The 16,647-nt window shown below is 34.1% G+C and overlaps 1 protein-coding gene across 2 annotated transcripts in view; it reads left to right on the top strand.

Annotated features, from left to right (window-relative positions):
* Nucleotides 1-351: 351 nt before the first annotated feature.
* Nucleotides 352-16,647, top strand: part of SOR (shaker-like potassium channel) — a 29,949-nt gene continuing 13,653 nt past the window's right edge. Inside the window, exons 1-7 of one of the 2 annotated variants that reach the window (XM_010661980.3) lie at nt 352-572; nt 687-929; nt 3,357-3,581; nt 4,065-4,128; nt 5,036-5,375; nt 11,590-11,885; nt 13,034-13,114. In XM_010661980.3, coding sequence (XP_010660282.1) covers nt 721-929; nt 3,357-3,581; nt 4,065-4,128; nt 5,036-5,375; nt 11,590-11,885; nt 13,034-13,114 — 1,215 coding nt within the window. In that variant the 5' untranslated portion in view covers nt 352-572; nt 687-720. 2 annotated transcript variants of the gene reach the window in all.

The raw sequence follows: 16,647 nt of genomic DNA, 5'->3' as shown, positions 1-16,647 counted from the left end.
GTATAAGTGTCACATGTATCATATACATTTAACCAGATTTAACTGAATTCTGGCACATCGGGTTTATGAAAAGCACAGCCCTAACCTAATCCAATCCCATCCATTGCTCCTTACTTCTCATCTCTCTTGTGGTTGCTTCCACGTGTTCATTACATTAAAAATTAATGAATTCAATCCAAAGCCACGTCACCCTTCTCCAATTTTAGATTTTCCTATCAAGACAAGGATAACAAAAAATATACGAATTTAGTAATTTACAAATACAAAAACAGAAGATGGCTTGGTCCTTAAACTGCGCACCGTGGGCCCTGCGGCATTACAATAATATTTGTTAGTTGTTTATATGACATGCTTACTCAACAGCAGTTGCAGTTTCTAAATTTACGCGCCTCTTCCCCCTCGGCGTACAATAGGCATTGCTGTCACCCTCGTGCTCTCTGGCTCTGTTCTCTATTCCCGTGAACACATTTTTACAATCAGCCAGAAGCCACAACATCTCCAAAGTTACCGCGCTCGTTTTTCCCGTGACTACGTCTTCGATTGCTCGTGGTCTTTTTCTCGGAAAACGATTCGTACGGTCATTTCTTCTCTGCTTTTTCATCTTCTTGAATTTTTTTTTTTTCTTTTTGTTGGATGGATTTGAGGATGCTGTTTGCGATTGATACATCAAAAAGTTGGGATTGCAGAGGTTGAGAGAAGGTTGATTTGAAAGAAGGCAAAATGAATCGCTTCATGTATTTGGTTGGGAGGGGGCAGGTTGTTGATGACGAAGACGATGGAGATTTCCAGATGCCTGATCTGCGTGAACGGATCAAAGGATCGTCTGCAAGTGTACTCAACATGTTTAACGGAGACTTGGGATTGAGAAGATTCAGTGGTGGTAGCTGCTTCAATGGCATCAAAGGCTTCATCATCCTTCCTGATAACTGGTATACATTCCATTCTCTTCTTCTCTCTATCACAATTCCCAATTTTCTGGTTTACAAGTTTAAATTAAATTAAATTAAATTATTATTATTGGTTTTATTATTTTATCATATATAATATTATTTAATTTGTTTTCACTAATAAAAAAATGATAATAATAAAAATAATGAGCTGTAACTTGTAAGGAAGAAGCCGTTAATGACCGTTTGAATGAAGAAACGTGGCAATGGGCGGGCTGTGGTGATTGAAGGACGAAGGGGTAGGTCACTAGAATTGACTTTTGAAGATTATTTTTCAAATGAGGGGAAGGGTTTCTAATAATCAAATTGAGTAAACTTGGCAACACAGTCTAATATTGAAATTGCCCAGATACATGACCCCTCCTGTTTCTATTCAAAATATGGCATTCTTTTAATTAATTAATTAATTTATTTATTTTGTATTTAATTTTTTCAAATTTTGTCAAGTGGATATAGGTCAATCTAAGCAGACAGGATCCACATCACATATCTATCAAATAAATGAAAACAAATTAATAATAAAAAATTTGAACTGTCTCTAGACTAAGATAATTTTTGTATTGAAAGATCTCGGCATCGCTATTTGTACCCATCAGAAGTCGTCATCAAAAAAATGTGCCAATGATGCAGGAGAAAGAAGAAAGAAATAATGAAATAATGGCAATCCTTGAAGTTTGTTTTTATTTCTATTTTTTAGTAAATAAAAATGAATTTAATGATTTTTTTTTTAGTGTTGGAATGAAGTTAAGAATTCAAAATTGAAATGATTATTTGTTTTTATTCGAATATTTAGTAATTATAAAAGTAAGAATGAAAAATAAATAAATTGATAATAATACTTTTATATATAGTTTAATATTATATTTTTTTTATTTTAAAAAATAAATTTTGAAAGTTTTATTTTTGTTACTAAATAAATAATAAGACTAAAAAAATAGTCGTACTATAGGATGAACAGACATGAGTTTGATAGAATGAAATTTAAAGGTAAAATAGTAATTTTATATTATTTTATATTTTTTTATGAGATGAATGAATAATAATACTAGTTATGTGTGATGAACTGAAATCTCATTTATAAGTGAGATTTGATTTTTATCAGTATCCTTTTTTATTCCGTTCTTACCCTTATAAAATTTATCCAAACATGACAATGAGGAGGGAAGAAAGAAATAAGATGTTCATTTCCATTTCTCATTCCCGCGTATCAAACACGGTGGAAAACTAATATTTAAATGTTAAAAAAAAAAAAAAAAAAAGGCATAAATGAAAATTGAAAGATAGGGAGGATTGGGTAAATACTAAATACCGAAAGTGGGATGATTTAATTGAGCGGAATATGAAGGAACGTCGGTTTACGGAGGAATGAATGGACACATCCTTGATTTCTGGCCATTTATTAATTTATTTTTAAAGCACAAAGCCAAAAAACAAAACCGTAGGGTGGTTGCCAAGAAAACCAGAATAGAAGAGAGGCCATGAATGATGAATGATTGGTTCTCTGTGTCTCCCATCCCTACTAGACAGAACAGCCGCAATGCATCGACAAATGAAATCTTCCTGGGCACAAGACATGAAAGACAAAAGGGAAGAATTGAACCTGATGGAAGGTAAATAGTTAATACCTCTTTTATTGGTTTGTTATAGGTCATAATGCTGGAGAAACCGACGCACCGAAATCAAGATTTCGTTTATTACATTTACAACTGTTTAATTTCCTTGGATTGCTTGGAGTTGGAGGAGCAGAAAAACTTTGATGTTGTTCTCCTGCAATATTTTGTCCTAAAATTCAAAGCTAGGTGTAAACTTGGGTAATTCTTGTTTTGGATGGAATTGATGTTGCAGGTCACTTGATTTAACCCAGTTGAAATAGAATTGTGGGCATTTTAGGTGTCGAAGTTTCATATTTCTTCAAAAGATAAAGAGTAACATAACATGTGGATGGTTAAAATATTAGGAACAAACATTCCATGTGCCAGTTAGTATTTGGGCGTGTTTGATGTAATGCAAGTATGTATCAGTTTATTTCCACAGGTGGAGAGACAAGGTAGCAATTAGAGATTAGGAGAGATTCGACCCATATCAAGCTATCAATTTTCTTAGGGAAGGGACCTGCAATGTATTGCAGCTAATTTTATAGACAATTTATATACCATATACAGAACACTAGAGCAAAGGGATTGGACTAATAATACCATTTATAACATGTTCATTTTTTGAGAATTACGTACTAAATATTTCTAAACTTCTTCTTTCTGGAAGAGTGTTATCTTCAGACTCTTTCTCACCATTTCCAGAATTTGAAAATTAATTTGGCTTTTCCTTGTTGTTTTGATTTTTGAGAAGAAGAAGAAGAAAAAAAAAAATAGAAGCAGTGATAGATTTGAAAATTAAATTGTAAAAATGCAGGTGGTACAGAACATGGACGAAGTTCATATTGTTATGGGCAGTGTACTCTTCATTTTTCACACCCATGGAATTTGGATTCTTCAGAGGATTGCCAGAGGACTTGGTCTTCCTGGACATTGCTGGCCAGATTGCTTTTCTTATCGACATTGTGCTCCGATTCTTCCTTGCCTACAGGGATGCCCACACTTACCGCATGGTCTACAAGCGCACATCTATTGCACTTAGGTCTCTCTCTTTTCTCTCTTCCTATTTCCTCCCCTTTTTTCCCTTTGCTTTTACAATTTATTACTGCTATTACACTTCTCTATATTTGTCAGTCTCTCATCCATGTTTGCTTAAGGTATTAAGACACCTGCTTAATGGATTTCTATTTAGATCATCTAATATGTTCAAATTTCATTATTATTATTTTTTCATTTAAATTTTTTTGGGTTTGGGGTGTGGAGTTGCAATATTTGGGAAAATGCTTGAATCTATGCTATGTTGCCTCTGAAGTATGTGAACATCCACTTGATGAGTCCTGTTTTAAAATTGCTTGAATGGTCGAATGCAATCCTGGTTTGTTGGTATGTTTGGTTTATTTGGTGCGAGACATCAAGTGCTGGGTCCAAGTGACAACCTAATTAGGAAGTTCATAATACTAAATTATTGTTCATCATGCTTTACTTCCACTTCTGCTGACATTTTCTTTTCTAATGTAAATTTCAGGTATATGAAATCTAGTTTTGTCATTGATTTAATTTGCTGTTTGCCTTGGGATATTATTTACAAGGTATTTCTCTTTTGCTTTCCATATTGTATCAATACCTCTCACCATCTTCTGTCTAGATTTTTTAAGGGGGTTAGTTTTATTAATTGCCAAAATGTATGGAAGCTTCTGCAATCAACAAGGCATTTCTTTTAGGTGTTTGTTTTTTGATATATTCTTTATTGAATAATTCAAGTCCTGCCTTCTTGGCTTTTCTTCATCATTTTGTATGAGTTGGAACAGGGAAAAATGACGAGGCATTGTTATAAAATTATTAAGTATAAAAAGATTAAGAATCTAAGATAGTCATGGTATTTCTGCACACTGTATGAAAGTTGAATTAGTTCCTTATGTTTATGTATGATTTAGCACAAGTTAATCATATTGGTGTAGCATTTTAGTTAGATAACTTTTTTTCTGGAAAACATTGGTTTTCAACATATGACCTCCTTTCTGCCTTATTTTGGTGAGAATGATGATTTCTCAATATTAAACTACCATATTGTGTCTTCAAAAGATTTGTAATTTACAATGAATTTATCCATTTTCATAGATGAAACTCTTGTTGACTTGTGAAACTCCTTCAAACAGAGATCTAAGTTATTCATATGTATTTTATTTAATAATGTGATGCTTTTCTCACACAAAGGCCTTTGGAATAGACTATAATATCTGTATGCATATTTTGCTTAGTATTGATTATTTATTTATTTTTTTGAGATTTTCCTCCATCAATACTTTTCCTAGATATATGGTCTTGTAATCCATAGTTACTTCATTTAGAGGCATACCTTCCTTTCAAATTGAAAGCAGAATATCTTTACTTGACCATTGCATTGTAAATCATGATTTGTTGAAATGTTCTTTACAAAGGATATATGTCAAATTTTTTCTCTTTCTGTAGTCACTTTAGTTTCTCTGTTTTAATTAGGCTTGTGGGAGAAAAGAAGAAGTGAGGTACCTCTTATGGATTAGGTTGATTAGGGTGTGCAAAGTCACAGATTTTTTCCAAAACTTGGAAAAGGACACACGGATCAATTATATGTTTACCAGGATTCTGAAACTTATTGCTGTTGAACTCTATTGCACGCATACAGCAGCTTGTGTCTTTTACTATTTGGCTACAACACTTCCCCAATCTGAAGAGGGGTACACATGGATTGGAAGTTTAAAGCTGGGGGACTACAGTTACTCTCACTTTAGAGAGATTGATATCTGGAAGCGGTACACAACATCTTTATATTTTGCAATCATCACAATGGCCACTGTTGGTGAGTTCTTTACTTTTATTATCTGAACTGCAACAAAAAGCGTTATGGGTTTATGGTAGATATTCATTCCAATTTATCTCATAGAAGTGCACAATTGAACCATACAAGAACAATAAAATGGTTATGATTTCCTGAAAATACATGTTCTGGATTTCCTATAGGGAAACTTAATTTGCCCAGTCAAAGTCATTACAGGAAAAATATAATTCAAACTGTTTTTAATATCTGAAGTCATTTTGAAGATTAAATTTGTCACTTATTTCTCCCAAATTAGTAAAACCCAAGCAGTTGGATGTAAGCTTTGTTGACTTCGTATGTCTTAATTTTATTGAGTGTCCACCAAAGGTTGGATGATTGTGTTATAATATTATTGCAATATAGCATTTTTGTTTTAAACATTTGGCACTTCTAAGACTAAATTAGGAATGAGTGGCTGGGTGGAATTTAGTAGTAATTTAAACAAGCATCATCCATGATACTTAGGCTTTATGCAATGAGAGAGGGAGTAGCTTTTTGTTTTCTCTTCCTTTTTTTGGCACTTTTTGACTGCTGTTGTATACATCGTGTGTACTCTGGTGCGCCCTTTTTGGCACTTTTTAATACAATTCTCATTTACTGATAAAAAATAAAAATAAAAAAATGCAATGAAGTGTGTAGGCAAACCCAATGGGAAGGAAGACTCTTGTAGTGGTAAGCAAAAGGAAAATTGGTCATTGGTACATGAGTTGTGATTAAATATCTGCATTGAAATCTATCATAAGTACAGTTTCACACAAACAACTAAACAGATCTGGGTTTTTTTGGTGAGTGAGTTTGTAGGATTTTCTAACCCTGTTTGGTACCCTTTCAAGAACTTTAGGTGCATCACATTGAATGAGAATGAATCAATTTGCTTATAGTTCTTCGTTTCAAGAGAATGGATCAAGTTGGAGGCATGACTTAAAAGGCATTTTAGCAAAGCCTTAGCCTCCTTTCTTGAACAGGTTTGAGGGCTGTGAAGTTTGAATGCACAAATCTTAGTCTTGAAAGCAATTGCTCCACGCGTAAAGTTTTAAGCTTAGAATTTTATCCAATTCACCACCTCTTTGTCATTAGTGATGTGAGTAGCACCATGTAATGACCCGTTTTTTTTTATTTTTGGATATTACGTGATGAAAAAGTATCATAAAATCCTTATCTTCCTTCTTGTATATTACCAATCTAATCAGTTTGACTGATTGTCTCCTTCTTAGCACTTATATAGCATAGACACTCTTAAAGAGTAGTTGTGCCCTTGTCAGACAGGCTCCTGCATGTGAGGTACTCTTGATCTCCCTCTCAACTTCAAAATTCTGTAAATTTTTGTTTTAGCTTTCAAATCTACCTACTTAGGACATCTCCCACAAGAGTTAACAAAAAAGATGAGATTGGGTCACCTTGATAAATACCTTTAAAGGCACCATTCATCTCCTAGCATTCATATAGAAAGACTTGTACTCATCTCCTTCAATCTAGTTGTGAATACTTTCTTTAAAAGTGTGTGATCTAAAAATCCTTAATCCACATAATCATAAGCCTTTTCAAAGTTCATCTTAAAGACTGTCCCTGCTTTTTTTGCTTGTTGGCTCTCATTCACAATTTTATTTTTTTTGAGAATTGCATCAGGAATCTGTCTATTCTTAACAAAAATTCCTTAAAATGATGATATGGTTTCTTGTAGCACTATTTGAAGACCCTTTAAAAGGAGCTTCACTATGATCTTATAGAGGATTATGACCAGGCTGATACTCTTAAATCTTTGATCTTGATGGAGCAGCTCCTTTTAGTGACAAGTGTGATAAAAATTGGTTGGTATTTTGATCAATGATTCCACTACGGAAAAAATCTCCAGAAACTCAGAATATCTTCCTTTGAGGTTGACAATCCTGACAGAATGCAATTGTTAAACATCTTCGGTCAGGGCACACCCCACACCGGGGCTTATCCCCATCCATCTGAAAGATGGTCTGCTTGGCCATCTTACACTATCCTCGGGTTTGCTGCAATCAATCCAAACCCTAAGTCCTGAATCTTTCTGAGTTCCTACCTTTGTACAAGGTTGTGGAGGACCTAAATCTACCCTGAAAACCAATTCTGGTCTTCAAAGATTGACACATGCTCCCCTTTAATCAATTTAGTCAAAAGTTCCTTCTTTTTACCATTTGCCTACTTTTGAAACAGTTTAGAATTACAATAACCTTTCTTTCCTTTTTTTTTTTTCTGATCAGAAACAACAAATGTATTAAATTAAGGATAAAGAAATACTAAAGAAGGATGAGGAATCCTCATAAAGTACAATGAACTAATCAGATAGTATCTTGAAGCATCCAAAGTACTAAGTAAATCTATACAATAGTAAAGTACCACATAGGAATATACAAAAAACAACCCATAGCTCTAGTATTTGAATAATTTCTTTCCAAGCACCTCTCCTTGCTAACCTACACCTTTGGAACTACACATTGAAAACCAATCAAGTTGGACCACATTAACGGGAATATTGTTAAATACTATAGTGCAAGCGGCCCAAAAGGAGGCAAAGAAATGAATGATATCCCAAAGATCCTTTAAAGTCCTAGCCTTTTCTTAAAAAATTCTAGCATTTCTTTCCTGCCAAACAGCCCAAGTCAAAGTGAGACAAGTGGTTTGCCAAAGAACCTTGCCTCTAATGGAACTTTCCAATCCTTTATGTGAGATGGTCATCATATGACAAATGCTCCTAAGAGGAACCCAGTCCAACTTAGCTAATCTGAAAAGCATGTGCCATAGCTTCAAAGTAATGAACAATGTAAGAAAAGATGATACATTGTTTCTCCACTCTCTATACACAACAAGCAAACATCAAAACTAACGGTTTTGTAGGATCTTCTCAATTATAGCTTGTCATTGGTGTTTGCCTTCTTGTGTGCCACTAGCCAAGCAAAAGTTTTTACCATAGATAAGACTTTAGGTTTTTAAGCCAAATTAGTTGGAAAGATCGAAATCGGATTAGATTGATTGAACAAGACTAAAAAGAACAACTTTACTATAAATACTCCTGATGAAGATAATGACTAGACTCTCACATTTGGGACGGATAAAGATAAATACAAACAAGTAAGAGAGGACATGAGTCTTTCAAGATCTTCTATTTCCAAATTAGAAAGGTTGCGACGGAAATTAAAATTCCAAGAAAAAGGGTAAATGAAGCCAAGAATTGATGAGATAGGAAGGTTTTTAACTATGATAGTTCTTAATAGACTTGGGAATTGAGAACACAAAGGTTGATCCTCCTACCACAAATCTTCCCAAAAAACGGATTCTTACCCCATCACCCACTATAAAAATGAGTGTGTTTGGTAAAATCTTAAAAAACCTATGCAATAGCCTTCTAGGGATAATGATGTGATCGTCTGACTATAATGTTTGGATCTCACTCATTGGAATGTGTCCCATAGATGCTCAAAATGACCTAATGATAAAGTGCAAAACTTCCCCTAGGAAACCTTAATAGCCATTTCCCTAATAAAGCATGATTCCTTATCCCAACTAATGAATGGTCTCTCATATGGTCCCCATCCCCTAACCAAAGAAAATCCTTTTGCAATTTCTCAATCTTTAACGCCACTAAAGAAGGTATCTTAAAAAGGGAGAGGAACATCAATGAAAAAGGGTACAATAACCTTTATTAACCTAATTGACTTTAAACTTTTGACTCTATCAGACTTCTTCCTGTTCATAATCTGTCCCCTGTTCCATTTTCCTACTTATTATAAGAGAAGTGAGATCATCCATCAATTGGTTCATTCCTTACATAGAATTAATGTTCTCAACATCCTTAAGAACTAATACCTCCTTTCTCCAAATCCATCAAAGGGGTTTTTTAAACACACTTGTATTGATTTTAACTTTAGAATAAATTTGTGGTCTTGTCATCCTGAGATTTGGATCATATTCCACTGATTCCTAAATATCTTTCTTAAATTTGAATGTTGAAGCTACATTTCCTCAAAACAAAAAGGGGTAGAACACCATCTGATAGGGTTGAATTTAATAATTATTTGGCAATGATTGGAAATTGGTCTTGTAAAAACCCTAAAATGAGGGTGGGAAATCTACACTAGGAGTTCTTTGACATAAAAAAATCCATCCCACAATTTTCAAACCCGATCCTCCTACAAAATGGAACAAGTAAATGCCTCACTCTTGAGGTGAGGATTAACCAACAAGCAATCTCATCAAAGGTCCTCATAATCCTACTAACCACAAGAAAAAGAAAAAAGAAGACACATTGAGCCAATTTTGAACATCCTAAGCCATATAGGTTATTAAAGTCCTTATAAAGTTCCTCCCTAAAGTGTGAACTAATTGGGCTACAACTAGCAATATCCAAAAGTCATGCAAACCCTCCTCAACACAACCTAAGCTGGATACTCTAAGCCATATAGGTTATCCAACAGCTCCTAAAATTCCTCCCTGAGGTGCAAACTGTTGGGCCAAAAAACCAAACATATCCAAAGGCTATGCCAACCCTCAATTTGGATCAACACCAAGAAAGACCCCAACATGGTTGGTTTTTTTTTTTTTTTTTTTCCCCTGATAGGCAAACAAAGCAAATCTATTAAAAGTCCCCAACATGGTTTTACATGCCTTTCAAGATCTCAAGTCCTGCACTGTGAGGATGCCTCTAAAATCTCACCTGAAGGCATGACTACATGTGCCCTATTTTTAGTATCCCAAATATCCTTAATGATTTTCCTATAAATTTATTCCTTTGTGTGTCCTGAATCATCAGCACTTAATGGTTATTTATCTATCAAAGAAAAAAAAAAAAATCATTAGCACTTCATGGGATTCCTTTCTAATAATCTCCTGGATCACCCTTTTACTCCTAGAACTCAATCCTCTCGACATTCCGATTCACAATCATCGTTAAAGCAGAGCAACCCAAGTCCAAAATAAGAGAAGAATTTCATAATATTTCAGCTTTGTATCCAAATCCCACCCCAATTTTACCTTCTTTTGCCTATAGACCAAATATAATGTATTGAATCAAGATATAGACTACTTTTAACTATTTAAATTTTTTTTAATGTCCTAGAAAGATTGTCTTATCTAACCAAGCTCATAATTTAAGCTGTGATGAATGCCATAGGCATTGGAGGACCTAAGATGCATGCATTTGAAAATTCTATGCTTGCTAGAACTCAGCCGCTCTTTCCAATAACTCACCTCCATCACCACCCAAAAATAAATAAATAAATAGAAACAATCAATATGATTGTGTTAGTGATATGATCAAGTGTGCAACAGAGCTTTAGATTCCAATGGATTGTGCAGCAAATCAGATTTTGCTGGGGCTATTGGTCCTGGAACAGCTTGTTCAAACTGTTGCAACCATGCCTCTCCCAGTAACAAAAGTTCCACCAACCCCCACCCACCCATAAAAAATAAAGAAAAAAAATAAAGAAATAGATAAACAAAGAAGAAGAAGAAAAGAAAGAAAAGAGAAGGTACCAAAGTTTTGAATCCTTGATTTTGCATTGTTTCTGACAGAAGAGATCAGAATCCTTAATTGAGCAACATATAATAGAACTAATTGACTTGGACCTGTTGGCCTTTCATTTCTGGAAACAAACAACAGAAGGCATAAGATCCAAGATCAATTCAAAACTTCCTGCAACTGGCTAATACAAAATATTCCTAAAAGTTATAATTCATACCTTGTTTGAACAAAAGTAACAAGGATATGGATATAATGATTTGGTTGGTTGACGCCTTGATGTTATTTGAGGAACAGTGTGATGGTGGAAGGTTTCAAGATATTGAAAATGATATGACAAGAAAACTGCTTTCTTTGACAGCTTCTGGAGCAGGAGAGAAAGGTCAAATAAGAAATTAATGTTTAGTGAGAAATAATTCTAAGCCAAATTCTATGTTTTAGGGATACAGTCTTGACAAAATGGAGTATTATAAAGTTTCAGAAAGCTAAAGGACTAACATGTTATCTTAGTTATCAACCTGCTTTCTCTTGGAGTCTGGTGTCTCCTTTTTGGAAAGGGTTTCCTGTATAGAAGAGATAATCAACTGTTACTTATGTTAATTTATCTGCATTTAAACTGCTGATATAATCTATCAGTTGTCAATTGCATTTGAGAATAATTCATGAGTGCCATGTCAACTTCTGTTTTTCTCATGAGTGGCTTTCCTGGTGCAGGTTACGGGGATATACATGCTGTAAATCTGAGAGAAATGATTTTTGTCATGATTTATGTGTCTTTTGACATGATTCTTGGTGCTTACTTGATCGGTAACATGACAGCCTTAATAGTTAAAGGATCAAAAACTGAAAGATTTAGGGATAAGATGACTGATGTCATCAAATATATGAACAGAAACAGACTTGATAGGGACGTTCGCAATCAGATCAAAGGCCACCTACGCTTACAGTATGAGAGTGGCTACACTGAAGCTTCTGTTATTCAGGATCTTCCTATCTCTATTCGAGCTAAGGTAAAATATGGAAAATGCTAACTGAAATGCATCTAGTTATTGATATGATGACAATAAGCATCACAAAAAACACTTCAGTTTGGTTAATTCCCTCATTCTGGGCCTGTCTGGAAATTTGCATATTCCTATTTGATTTCCCTTATATGCTTCTTGGCGATTGTTTTTCTACATAAAAGCCTGTTATCTTTTCCACTATTTTTGTTATCCCAGTTGAAAGTATCAAAAGCTTAGTGCACTTCCTTCATGCTCTTGTATTTGTAAATTTAGAATAGAACTACCCTTTTCTGTTCAAGTTTGGTGGCGAAGTAGATTGTTATTGATAAATATAATGAAATCGGAATAGAAAGAAGTCAGCCAGAAAAAAATTGATGCATTGAAGGTTTTATGGTTGTCATCACCTAACCCTTATCAAATTTGGCTGTGCCCTCTTTCTCCAACCTGTGATATTCAGAGTGATATCTTCCTTTTATTTATCTGTGTTTAAATTTTTCGTTGATGTGAACCATATTTGTTTTCTGTTTTTTGATCTTTTTTTCCCTCAAATTTGTTTAAGAGAATGTAACCTGTAGAATAAGTATGGATCAAGTATGTTTTATGTATGTTTTATCAATAAGGCACTGATCTTTGATATTAAAGTTACAGGATATTTCATTTTAGTACACAATATTTTGAAAAGTTTAAAATCCAAAAATACCTGCTTTTATTATAATACTAGCAATTTTCATTTGATTTATTTATGTAATCAGGCTGTGGAGCAGATTTCAAGACCATGAACTAATCTTATATTTTGAGGATAAAATGTTTCATATCTTTTTATGTTTTTTTTTTTTTTTTTAATAATGTGAAAGATCCAATAAAAGAACAACATTATTAAAATTGATATGTTTGTGTTCATTAGTCTATCCTTGTGATTAATGCTTTTAATTGTTTGTGATTGTGTTATATTTAACAACCTCTTAGTGTTTTGTTGTCTATTTCTACAATTCTTTTGACTTCCATAAGATCCTTGTTTATGGACTTCTTTTATCCATGATTAAATTAACTATTTAAGTTTTTGTATCTCACAATTTTAAATATACCTTTCCTTCTAGGGTTTTTTCCCCTGCTGTTACATAACTGCATAACATTGAGCTGATTCTCTATTGCAGATTGCCCAAACTTTATATAAGCCATTGGTTGAAAAGGTTTCTCTTTTTAGGGGATGCTCTTTGGAACTCATCAATCAAATTGTAAGTCATATTGTTGTCTGCTGTATAACTGTCTATTGTTAAATTCAAATGACAGCAACCTTGAATATTGTAAAATCAGGTTTAACATGTTTTGATGCTATTGAAAATTGAAATTTATATGGAAGCCTAGTTTGTTGTATTTCCTTAAGAAAACATCAAACCTTTTTCATGGATGTAGCACTAACAAGCATGAGTAGATTCCTCTTGAGAATCTCTTCCTCTTTTAATTTTTTGTTTTTTATATTTATGGTGGAATAAATCATCATTTTATTTATTTTCTCCTTTCTCATCTCTTTTCCTTTGTGCTTCTCTTTCAGACCAAAAATTTGACTTATGCTAGAAGCTAATAATGTCATCCACAAAATTTTCAAATAACATAACATTGGCTAATAATGAAATTCTTTTCTAAATCAAGTTCTTGATCAAAGTCTTTTACTTGAAAAAGACAACCTACAATAAAGAGTTAAGATGTAGGATAGTCAACCATCTATGGTAGGTTCATATACTAATTGACAATACTATAGAAAAGTGAAAAACCTAAGATCTAGTAGAGTAACACTCAAAGGGGGTTGAATGAGTGTGTTTCAAAGATTTTAATATAAGAGTTGAATTTTTTATTCAAATAATCCTTTAAGAATAAGGAATAAGCAAAAGCAATCAACCACAAGTGAGACAAAGGATTTTATGTGGAAAACCCCCATGCAATGTGTGGAGATAAAAAACCACAGGGTCTGAGACCTCAGATCGATAATCTACTATATGAAATTTTACCTAGTAGACGTTACCTAAGATTTACTCGCCAACACCTATACCACGATCCACATCTACGATATAGCACCTCGAGTACTCCAATGGATTCGCCTTTAACCCCTGAGGGGGATGCAAGTCTCTTCAATAACCCATAATTCATTCAATGATTCTTTGAGAACTTTTAGGGATGGTAAGGCAAGTTATGGTTTTTCTAAATGAGAGCATCATACCTTAAAACACATTTAGGTAGGATATATATAGGCCCAAGAGCCTATAGGATTGGAAATAGAATTTTCTTAAAGAATAATATCTCAACTTTCTAAAAATTAGACTACCAGAATCTGACAAGCTTTGGAATGAGCACTTGAGTAGGTTAACCCACTACTTGAGTGCTTAAATAAGTGCTAAGCGCTCCTGCAAGTTTTTCAAAAAATTGTTTAAAACATTTTAGCTCAATTTTAAGCATTCAATCCAACCCGTACCTTTTCAAAAATTAACTTGCCATTACCCAAACCTTTTTAGACTTGTGACATTCCGGTTGATCAATCAGTAACCTTGAATCTACAATGGATAGTGAGTCATTGTCTAAAAAGATCTTATACCAAAATGAAAAGGAACAAAATTGCCAACAAACAAATAACAATGCATAATTATTGTAATAAAAAGGAACTTTCAAAGTTAATGAATTTTCAGACAATATAATGGGAATTTTGATAACTTGACTTTATAATCTGTGTAGGTTTGAATCATTGGATTTTATGGTGTTCACCTAGTCTTTAGGATCATCAAAAAGAAGTTTGTTGAGCATAGTACCCCCATTATGTTCCAAACAGTTCCAAAACTTACATAGAGACACCATATTCTTCCAATTTTCTTGTCTTTTATGTTAGGCTAGCCCACATATAGGTTCCATCCCATAATGGTTTTTTAAAAAGGCCTACATTTTGGGCTGCTCTTGTAACTGGTTTTAAGGCCCAATTTGGCAGCATTTAAGCTATGTTTAGAGGCAAAGAAGGCTAGATTTAAGGGCAGCTCATGAAGAACAAAAAGAGGGAAAATAGGGGCTGATACTTGGAGCCCCATTCTAGTGCTCAAGGGTGTTCTAGGTGAAGTTCATTATGGGTGATTTCTCTCAACTTTTCTTGTTGAGGTTCCCCCTTCAACCATTGTGATAGTCTTTATGGTACACTCTCTTTCTCTTCTTTGTATTTTTGGGATGAAGATTTTCCATCTCAAAGTATTGGTGTATTTACACTAATTTTCATTCTTATAGAAGCTAGTGAGTACTTTGTGCAGTTCTTTGTCCCCTAGATCTGCTCCATATCCCCCACTTTAGTTAGCTTCTCTTACTATTGTGAAGTATCCCCTAGGTCCCAACAAGTGGTATCATAGCTTGGTTCTTGTGGGGATACTTTTTTTGACAAGGGATGGAAATAGAAGGGAGTTCAACCTTCCATGATGGAAAATTTTCTCACCATCAAAGATTTATTAGATACTCTTAAGGGTGAAGAAGCTGGGCCTAAGGATATCTTTGACTTAGAATGGAAGAAGATGAACAATAAGGCAATTGTCGATATTAGGCAATGGATTTATTCAACCTCTCACCATCACATGGCAAATGAAACAAGTGCCCAGAGATGCAAACTTCTTGTGTTCATTATCAGATAATTAAGAAACATATGTTGTGATTGTCAATAATTTTGTTCCAAACGATACATTGTCCATGGAGCTTGTGAAAAGCAATGTGTAAAATGAGGAGACGAGAAGGAAAACTTTGAATACAAAAAATCTATAGGCCCTCATCAGAGAAAGTAGAGGAAGAAGTAAGAATAAGGGACAAAGAAGTCATGACAAGTCCAGGAAAAGGTCTCAGTCTAGAGATAAAATTAGATGTTTCCGTTGTGGCTCAATATTTGTTGAGAAGAAAACTTCTTTATTTTTCTTATCTTCTTCAGGGACATGAAACAAAATAAATAGGAGAGAATGGCTACAAGACTGTCATCAAATATCCTTGGTATAGGGAATAAAACACCATCCCTATGAATTAGGGATATACATGGAAAAAATGAGATTTGGAATATCTATTCCTTATCTCTTTATTAACTAGTCAACTAATCCCTACAAAATAGGGATTTTTATTCTGAAATCCTAGAGGATTTTTATTTTGAAATCCTAGAGGATTTTTATTCTAAAATCCTACACTCCACCTCAAGCTGGGGAATAAATATCAATCATTCCTAGCTTGGATATCAAGTCTTCGAATTTGACACGTGGAAGAGCCTCTGTGAAGATATCAACAACTTGGAGGCTTGTTGGAGTGTGAGTCAACTCGAGTATCCCTTCTTTGACCTTTTCTTTGATGAAGTGACGATCAAGTTCCGTGTGTTTGGTTCTATCATGATGAATCGGATTCTTTGCAATACTAATTGCTGCTTGATTATCACAAAAAATATGCATTAACCCTTTAGTTTCAATTCTTAATTCTCCAAGCAACCTTTTTAACCATATTCCTTCACAAATGCCTTAAGCTAAGGCTTTGAACTCTCCCTCAACATTGCTTCTTGCTATTATTGACCGTTTTTTACTTCTCCAAGTTACTAAATATCCTCAAATGTAGGTACAATACCCAACTGTAGATCTTTGGCTGTTCACAAATCCTGCCCAATCTGCATTAGAATCAATGTTTTGAAAGGTGAAAGCGTAAGGTGAGGCGTTCTTGTGTTCATGAGGCGAGGAGGTGTAAGCCTTGAAGCGTTGAGGCGTAAGCCTTTTGAGACACTCAT

The sequence above is a fragment of the Vitis vinifera genome, chromosome 14 (genome assembly GCF_030704535.1).
Source record: "Vitis vinifera cultivar Pinot Noir 40024 chromosome 14, ASM3070453v1".
Lineage (NCBI taxonomy): Eukaryota > Viridiplantae > Streptophyta > Magnoliopsida > Vitales > Vitaceae > Vitis > Vitis vinifera.
The sequence above is the reverse complement of the archived record's forward strand: the minus strand, read 5'-3'. Positions and strand labels throughout refer to the sequence as shown.